The following is a 9739-nucleotide window of genomic DNA, read 5'->3' on the forward strand; positions in this document are numbered from 1 at the left end:
GTTACAGTGAGAGGAGGGGGATGTTACAGTGAGGGGAGGGGGATGTTACAGTGAGGGGAGGGGGGTGTTACTGTCAGGGGAGGGGGTGTCACTGTGAGGGGAGGGGGTGTTACTGTGAGGGGAGGGGAATGTTACTGTGAGGGGAGAGGGTGTTACAGTGAGGGAGGGGGTGTTATTGTGAGGGGAGGGGGTGTTATTGTGAGGGGAGGGGGGTGTTACTGTGAAGGGAGGGGGGTGTAACTGTGAGGGGAGGGGGTGTTACTGTGAAGGGAGGGGGTGTTACTGTGAGGGGAGGGGGGTGTTACTGTGAGGGGAGGGGGTGTTACTGTGAAGGGAGGGGGTGTTACTGTGAGGGGAGGGGGTGTTACTGTGAAGGGAGGGGGTGTTACTGTGAGGGGAGGGGGTGTTACTGTGAAGGGAGGGGGTGTAAGTGTGAGGGGAGGGGTGTTACAGTGAGGGGAGGGGTGTTACTGTGAGGGGAGGGGTGTTACAGTGAGGGGAGGGGTGTTACTGTGTGGGAGGGGGTGTTACAGTGAGGGAGGGGTGTTATTGTGAGGGGAGGGGGTGTTATTGTGAGGGGAAGGGGGTGTTACTTTTAAGGGAGGGGGTGTTACTGTGAGGGGAGGGGGTGTTACTGTGAGGGGAAGGGGGTGTTACTGTGAGGAGAAGGGGGTGTGTTACTGTGAGGGGAGAGGGTGTTACAGTGAGAGGAGGGGGATGTTACAGTGAGGGGAGGGGGATGTTACAGTGAGGGGAGGGGGATGTTACAGTGAGGGGAGGGGGTGTCACTGTGAGGGGAGGGGGTGTTACTGTGAGGGGAGGGGGATGTTACAGTGAGGGGAGGGGGATGTTACAGTGAGGGGAGGGGGATGTTACAGTGAGGGGAGGGGGATGTTACAGTGAGGGGAGGGGTATGTTACAGTGAGGGGAGGGGGATGTTACAGTGAGGGGAGGGGGGTGTTACTGTCAGGGGAGGGGGTGTCACTGTGAGGGGAGGGGGTGTTACTGTGATGGGAAGGGGGGTGTTACTGTGAGGGGAGGGGAATGTTACTGTGAGGGGAGGGGGATGTTACTGTGAGGGGAGGGGGGTGTCACTGTGAGGGGAGGGGGGTGTTACTGTGAGGGGAGGGGGTGTTACTGTGAGGGGAGGGGGTGTCACTGTGAGGGGAGGGGGGTGTCACTGTGAAGGGAAGGGGGTGTTACTGTGAGGGGAGGGGGTGTTACTGTGAGGGGAGGGGGATGGTATACTGTGAGGGGAGGGGGGTGTTACTGTGAAGCCATCGTTCCCCAGACCTACACGATACCACTAAGTCAACGGTGTCAATATAATACACTGTTCACTTTCACTAAACCCATTTTTACATCTCTTCTTTATAACTATACTCATTTTACTCTAACTTGGCCTAAAATTGTCATCACTCAGTCTTGAGTTCCGAATTGTACCACTTGATTAACACTAGAATATTGTGCTAGTCACGAAGAAGTGCTATGGGGAGGATGTAGCGCTTTAGTATTGTTTTGCTATTGGGTTTCATGAAATAACCTGCAAATAATGAAAATCCGGGCCAAGTTAAGGTGAAAAGAGTATAGGATTAAAACTGTCATCTCTCCATCTTCAGTGCTGGGATCAGACAAGAGATTACTACTAGAATATGGTGCTAGTCACGAAGAAGTGCTATGGAAGGGATGTAGAGCAGCAGTATTGTCTTCTTTTCTGATTCAGCAACGGGGAATAGGATGCAGTAGGAAGAAAGTTTCCGCCAAGTGAGAATGACTCGTACTATAGGAGAGAGAGAGAGAGAGAGAGAGAGAGAGAGAATAACAGGAAAACAGAGGAAGGTATGGAGTGATGTAATTCAGCTGACAGAGAGAGAGAGAGAGAGAGAGAGAGAGAATAACTGGAAAAGGGAGGATGGTATGGAGCGATATTGTTCAGGTGAGAGAGAGAGAGAGAGAGAGAATAACAGGAAAAAGGAGGATGGTATGGAGCGATACAATTCAGGTGCGTGTGAGAGAGAGAAAGAGAGAGAGAGGTCAGAGGTACAACAGGGAGTGTGGCACCTGACTCACTTGTATTGATCAACTCTCTCACTCTCTCCCCTCTCCCCCCTCCATTCCCCTCAGTCTCTCTCTCTGTCTGTCTGTCTGTCTCTCTCTCTCTCATGTGAGCGAGGGTGGGACAGACTGGGGAAACAAAGTGGAAAGAATTAATCCCTTCTTGATAGGCTATGTAAAAATAAAATCAATGTCAAGTAGCTTAGAGAGAGAGAGAGAGAGCAGAAAGTGTGTGTGCGTGTGTGTGTGAGAGACCAGTGTCTTAATTCAGTTTGGAGAGAGAGAGAGAGAGAGCAGTGTGTGTGTGTAGACGAAAAATAAAGGAAGGCTTAGAGAGGGTATGTTAGAAAGATGAAATTTCCGTATGAATAAAAAATAAGGGTTACAATAGGACAATTATATTTCAAAATGTTATCAGGAGAGAGAGAGAGAGAGAGAGAGAAGGGGGGAGGGGGACAGTGAGATAGCGAAACAAGAGAGAGGGAGAGAGAAAATGTGATCTCTCTCTCGCACAAGTTCCACCGCTGGATGATCATGTTACTGATGGAAGGAAGGAAGGGAGAGAGGAGGAAAAGGAAGGAAAAAAAGAGGAAAAGAAGAAAGAAAAGAGGAGGAAAAGAAGGAAGAGAGAAGGAAAGAAAAGAGGAAAAGAAGGAAGGAAAGAAAAGAAAAGAAGGAAGGAAAGAAAAGAGGAGAAAAAGAAGGAGGGAAGGAAGGAAAGGAGGAAGGGTGGCAGGAATAAAAGGAAGGAGAGGTAGCAAGCGTGACAAGAGGGATGGAGGAAAGAAGGAAGGAAGAAGAGGAAAGTGGAAGAGAAGGAGGAAGGGAGGCAGGAAGAAGTGGAGAAGGGAGGGAAGGGCAGAAAGCGTGACAGGAGGGAAGGATGAAAAAAAAAGTAGAGGAAGAAGGAAGACAGGAAGGTAAAGGAAGAGAAGTGTGAAGCGGCTGGAAAATAATTAGGAAAACAGGAAAGAAGGAAGAAAAGATGGAGAAAGGAAGAGACTGTCAGAAGAGGAAGGAAGATGGAAGGAAAGAAGGAAGAAGAATTTAGGAAGAAGGAAAGCAAGGAAACAGAAGGACAGGAAGAGTATGGAAGGAAAAAAGGAAGGGAGAGAAGGAAAGTTGGAAGGAAGGAAATTTTAAAGGTAAAGGAAGAAGAGAAAAGGAAGGAAGGATGGCACGTGGGTAAGGAAGGAAGGAAAAGGAAGGAAGCAGAGAAAGGATGAAGGAAAGGAGATAAGAGGAAGGAGGAAAAATGAAGGAGGGAGGGAGGGAAGGAAAGAAAAGAGGCCTGAGTGAAAGAATGGAAAATGAAGAACAGAATGAAGGAAGGAGGGGAAAGGGAAGAAAAATGCATGAAGGATGTGAGGCAAGCTGAGAATATTAATAAAGAAGGAAGGAAACTCGGAAGGAGGGAAGGGAAAGGGAAGGAACGTAGGAAGGACAAGGTAGGAGGAAGGTAAATATGAAAGGAAGAAAGGGAGGGAAGGAGAAAGCAGAAGAATGATGGACGGAGGGAGGGAGGAAGGAGAGAGAGAGAGAGAGAGAGAGAGAGAAATGAAGGAAGGAGGTGAGAGAAAAGAAAGGGAAAGAAATGATGAAAGGAGGAGAGGCGGAGAGGGGAAAAATGGACTTGACGTTTGTGTGTGTGTGTGTGTGTGTGTGTGTGTGAAGGGGGGGGGGAGACCGACCTGCCACAACACAGGATTCCCACATCTATCACACTATACCACACCACACCATACCACATCACATCACACCATACCTTACACCACACCACACCACACCATACCTTACACCACACCATACCACATCACACCACACCATACCTTACACTACATCACACCACACCACACCACATCACACCACACCATACCTTACACCACACTACACCATACCACACCACACCACACCATACCACATCACAACATCACACCATACCTTACACCACACCACACCATATCTTACACCACACCATACCACATCACACCACACCATACCTTACACTACATCACACCACACCACACCACATCACACCACACCATACCTTACACCACACCACACCATACCACATGACACCACACCACATCTTACATCTCGCCACCATAGAACACCACAACGCAACACCACACCACAATATCTTCTCTCTCTCTCTCTCTCTTTCAGGAATCCCAGACTTGAAAGGAAGGAAGGGAGGGAATAGGGAGAGAGGGGGAGGGAAGAATGGAGGGAGGGAGAGAGGAAATGGGAGGGAGGGAGGGAAGGTAAGCTAAATGAATCGACCAGAAACCATGAAGAGGGAGGGAAGAAAAGGGGAGGGAGGAAGAGAAATTGAAAAGTAACTGTGTGTGTGCGGGGGGGGGGGGAGAGAGAGGTGATGAACATAAGGGAGAGAGAAGGAAGGAAATGAGGACGGAAATGAAGGGATATTGGAGGAAGGGAGGAAAGAGGAAGGAAATGAAGGAAGGTGCAGAGAGAGAGAGAGAATGAATATTGAAGGGGAGGAGGATGAAAGATAGAAGGAAGAAGATTGAAGAGAGGGAGGAGAGGAGGAAGGGAAGGAGGAAGAGGGAGGGAAAGGAAATTAATGGAAAGGAAGGAGGGGGAGAGAAGGGAGGGAAGGAAGAAAGGGAGAGAAAAATGTGAAGGGAGGGAATGAGGTGAAAAATGAAGAAAAAGGGAGAGAAATGGGAAGGTGGAGAGAAGGAAGGGAGAAGATGAAGGGAAGGAAGAGAGAGGGAAGAACTGAATGAAGTGTAGCCAATATAGGATGAGAAAGAGAGAGAGAGAGAGAAATAGGGAGGGAAATATTGGAAAAGAAGGGAGGGAAGTTGGAGGGAGGCGAGAAGGGAGAAGAGGAGGGAGGAAGGGAGGGAAGAGGGAGATGTTCATGTATTCAATGGCCCTTAGCATCGACGAGGGGTGGAGAGAGAGAGAGAGAGAGAGAGAGAGAGAGGATGAAGGGAAGGTTTGGGATACGTAAAATATACTGAAGGGAGAAAGAGAGAGAGAGAGAGAGATGAAGGGAAGGTATGGGAATGGAAAATAATGCTGAAGGAAGAGAGAGAGAGAGAGAGAGAGGTGAGGGGGAAAGAGGGGAGAGGGGAAAAACTGAAGGAAGGGAGGGAGGGAAGGAATGTGAAATGTGAAATAAAGGAGAGAGGAAGAAAAGGAAGGGAGAGAGGGAGGGAGGAGAGATGAATGGGGGAAGGAAAAAGGCAGGGGGAGCAGTGAATGGGAGGGAGGTAGGAGGGGAGGGGAGGAGGAATGATAGAATATTTCTGAGAAGGTACGGCGAGAAAAAAGCACACACACACACACACACACACACACACACACACACACACACACACACACACACACACACACACACACACACACACACACACACACACACACTCATTCACATACGTACATTCACACACATATATCCACGCAGACACATTCACACACACACACACACACACACACACACACACACACACACACACACACATCACAACACAGACATATTCACACACACACACACACACACACACACACACACACACACACACACATCACAACACAGACATATATTCACACACACACACACACACACACACACACACTAAATTATTAATGTTATAAATAAAGAATACGCTTAAATGCTTCTTTCCTGTCATACGTATGTATGTATGTACAGTATGTGTGAACGTGCGTGTGTGTAATCTTCTTTAGGGCTTAGGGTGACGCACATACACGCACACAAAACTTAATCCCAAGTCAAAGTCGCCGCGTGAGGTGCAGAAATCGAAGACCCACACACGCACACATACAGACACGTAAACGCACACGCCACACTGAACGCCGTACACACGCGCGTGGCCTGACCTGAGAAAGGCGGAGAGGCAGCCAGAAGGATGAGGATGAGGATCGGCCTGGGGGTCATTGGAGCCAGGTCAAGCTAGGGGCCACCAGACGGACGTAAACACTGGTGTAGGGAGCGCCGCGGCAAACACCCTCACGTACTAGAGGCCGGCGGCACACTGAGCCCTCCCTACCAGTGTTGCCAGATGAAATACTCCGCAGGTCTCAGGAGCCTTCAAAAGATAGCCCATGGCACTGCATAGAAAATTTTAGGATCAGTTTCCTCTCTTAATTCATATTTTTGTTTGTAGGAAGGACAAGAGACGTGGGAAGGACCAGCCCCATATCCTTCTTTCCTGTGAAAAATAATCCTTACAAGGGAGAATTAGCCCCGAGGTTTCTGTTTAGACTTCCAATCCATTCATTTCAGTAAGTGAGGTTTGTGTTTGATAGGAAGAACGAGACGTGTTTTTTCCAATACCCCCTGCCTTGTCTCTCTTTCAGAAACTTAGGCCAAAATTGAATATTTGTGTCTTTATGTCTAGAGTAGTGTGTGTTTGTGTGTACTCAAGTCACAGGAATAAAGGCATATTGTGTATATATTTTATGTGCAGAACTGTGTGTGTGTGTGTAGTGTCAGAGTAAAAAGAAAAAAGCACATTGTGTATTTGTACAGAACTGGGTGTGAGTGGGTGTGTGTGTGTGTGTGTGTGTGTGCGTTGAAACAAAATCACACTGAGTAAAATTGCACCAAACCAGAACCAGGCACAGCGTAAGCACTACAGAATATAAACTTTAGCGTCAAAGGTCAAGGCCGGGGAGAGTAAATACAGACACGCCCCCCCGCCCAAGTGACATTAACAGAAATGGCCCGTAGCCGCACCGGAGCCGGATTTCACGCCCCAGATTACGCCCATTTCACGGACACCCTCACAGGATTAGGATGACAAGTAACTCAAGATCAGGGACCCGGACGAAATAAGTGTAAATGGAAAGGAAGATGGTTGCGGAAAGGCACTGTGTTATCTGCTTCTGTTCTTAATTAACTTTCATTTCTTTTGTTCATTTGTTTCACGTATGTTAGTAAGTAGAATGTGCATTGATTTGTAAAGTTACATTTTTTCCCCTAACGTACATAGTGCGGTTCATGACACCACTAAGTCTTTACCTTCTTGGAGAAAACGTTGATATTAAGTTCGCCACACCGTTACCACCCACCCTACACTGCCCCATTTAACAGGGTGTACTGCCCCCCGTCCCCCCTCATCGCACATCACCATCCCAGCCAATCCCGCCGGCTCCTTCGCTCGCCATCCTCTCGCCACAGCCATTTTGTTACTCTTTATGTGGCTGTTCATCCACCAGTACAATTTGCGACATGTTGTTACTTAACCCCTATCCCTCTCGCCGAGCACGCCCGTCGAACACAGGTAAACAACCGCCTTTGTCAACAAACATTTATATTTACATCAAGAGGAAGAGTCACGGAAAGATTATTCTCTCGTCCTTCCTGTAAACAAGAAGAGATTACCTTCACAGACCTGCGGCGAAACTGTTGCAGCCAGTTTCAAAGTTTCCCTCTTTGAGACTCATTGAATATGTGAAATTGTTTAAAATGCCTCCTTATGGCCAGAATTGACAATTGCTAAATAATCAGCTGATATGTTAGATCAACTGAAAACTTTATGCCGAGCAACTTTATATTTCATAAGAAAATCGCTAAAATGCCTCCTTATCGCCGAAATTGAAAATCACGTAATAGTCAGCTGACGTAGCAGCTGACCTGTTAAATCAGCTCAAAATTTCAAGCTGTGCAACTCTGTATTTCATTAAGGACATCGATCACAGCCCGCCAAGAACAGATATTCCAACTTGGAGGGAAAAAAAAAAAAATTCCTCAGGGGTACCGAAATGAATGGATATTGAATTTAAGGCTTTTTTTTTTTTTTTTTTTTTTTTTTTTTTGAGGGAGCAATTTGCAGGCTCCTGGCCTTTGGTTCCTTCTTCCTCGCATTAAAAAAAAAAAAAAACTATAGACCTGTCGGCTTCGCCGCACGTAGAAACTAAATGTAATTACGGCTCGGAATCGATCATAATTGATTTCAGAATCCTCCATTAAATTTGCGTGAGATAACTGTCTTCTTGTAGCTCACATTTATATCTGCAGGAAGAGCAAAGAGCCATGGAGAGAATGTTTCCTCGTCCTTCCTGTAAGAAACGAATCGTAGTTGCGGCACGAAATCGATCATAATTAAGTTTGAGAAGCCGCCCCCTGCCTAGCCCAGTTGGGTGAGGGAAATTGAGCGGCACCGCGTGACTTGGCAACACTGACACCCGGGCAGGCGCACTTCCCGCCACCACCACGGCTGCTCATCTCGCCACCCGGACGGTACTCGACCTGCAAAACACATAGAATATATTATAAATTGTATTGTTTTCCCCATGCTATTTTAAATCCAAGTGTAATTCAATTGTATAGAAAAATATGAGGACAGCGCAAGGTTATTTACCGAGTCTGTGCACCAAAAAGGCTTGATATATACCGCACGCCTCCCCTCCTCCTCCTCCTCACCCCTTCCCGCTCGCCCCTGTTGCCGACTTACCAGCGATTTGGCCTGTCTTGGAGGAGGTGCGGCGTTGCGGAGGGATCACCACGGTTTTACCTGAGACACGATAGCGGGGATCAGTGAAGGTGTCTACAAAATACGAAAAATTATGGAGAATGAACTGAAACGAACAGGAAAGAACACTGACGCTAAGATTGTTCTGCATTTCTTTGGTTTCCGGTATCAGTAGGTTAGGTAATTCTCTCTCTCTCTCTCTCTCTCTCTCTCTCTCTCTCAATAATATCCCAACTGGTGTCCTCTGTTTTTGCAAATACCCCAAATTCACACCACATGCACATCAAACACACTCAACTTCACACACACCCCAGGCACACCACACGCACATCAAACACACTCAACTTCACACACACCCCAGGCACACCACACGCACCTGAAACACACCTCAGGCACACCACACGCACATCAAACACACTCAACTTCACACACACCCCAGGCACACCACACGCACCTGAAACACACCCAAGCCACACCACAGGCACACACCAGATACAACCAATACCCCCCACCCCCATGAACACCTCCTTCATAGGCGTCACGCACGTAAAACTCTACGGCTGGAACCTGCCACATGTCATCTTTTACTTACAGAGCGAGTGAATTACGACACACACACACACACACACACACACACACACACACACACACATACATACATACATACACACACACACACACACACACAGAAAATAATTAGACTACATTATATACCGTACACGCAGTTTTATTTAGTCTGTTTATCCTTAGTCACAAAATAGCATTGGTATTTGTTCCATCTATCAGTCAGTCAGTTTATCTATCTATCTCTTTATCGCCAGACGCCTTAATCTCATAAGTGGTGGCCGCAAGCATATCGCCCCTTTCTCGCCTTGTCCCCTGCCATTTCGCTGCCCTTTCCCCAACCTACACCCCCCTCTCCCATATACCTCTCGACTCCATCCCTCCATCTCATCCTTTGACTCCCATCCCTCTCCTCCCCTCCACCTCAGTCACACGCTCTCCTTGTTAGTTCCTTACTCCCCATCCTCTCCACACACTCTCCTGGTTAGTCTCTCACTCTCCATCCCCTCCATACACCCCTAGTTACTTTCTCAGTCCCTTACTCTCCACACTCCTAGTTAGTCCCTCACTCTCCATCCACTCCATATACTCTCCTAGTTAGTCCCTCACTCTCCATCCTCTCCTAGTTACTTCCTCACTATCCATCCTCT

The 9739-nt window shown here is 47.7% G+C and overlaps 1 protein-coding gene across 1 annotated transcript in view; it reads right to left on the reverse strand.

Moving 5' to 3' along the window:
• Window positions 1–9058, reverse strand: part of LOC145392056 (uncharacterized) — a 37367-nt gene extending 28309 nt beyond the window's left edge. The window contains exons 1-3 of the mRNA XM_080266512.1: window positions 8902–9058; window positions 8508–8567; window positions 8237–8302 (exon numbers count right to left, since the gene is read on the reverse strand). Coding sequence (XP_080122638.1) covers window positions 8237–8302; window positions 8508–8567; window positions 8902–9058 — 283 coding nt within the window. The remainder of the gene's footprint in view (window positions 1–8236; window positions 8303–8507; window positions 8568–8901) is intronic.
• Window positions 9059–9739: the final 681 nt, after the last annotated feature.

Source organism: Coenobita brevimanus, chromosome 21, assembly GCF_032717465.1.
Source record: "Coenobita brevimanus isolate Jiangsu-jjx chromosome 21, ASM3271746v2, whole genome shotgun sequence".
NCBI lineage: Eukaryota > Metazoa > Arthropoda > Malacostraca > Decapoda > Coenobitidae > Coenobita > Coenobita brevimanus.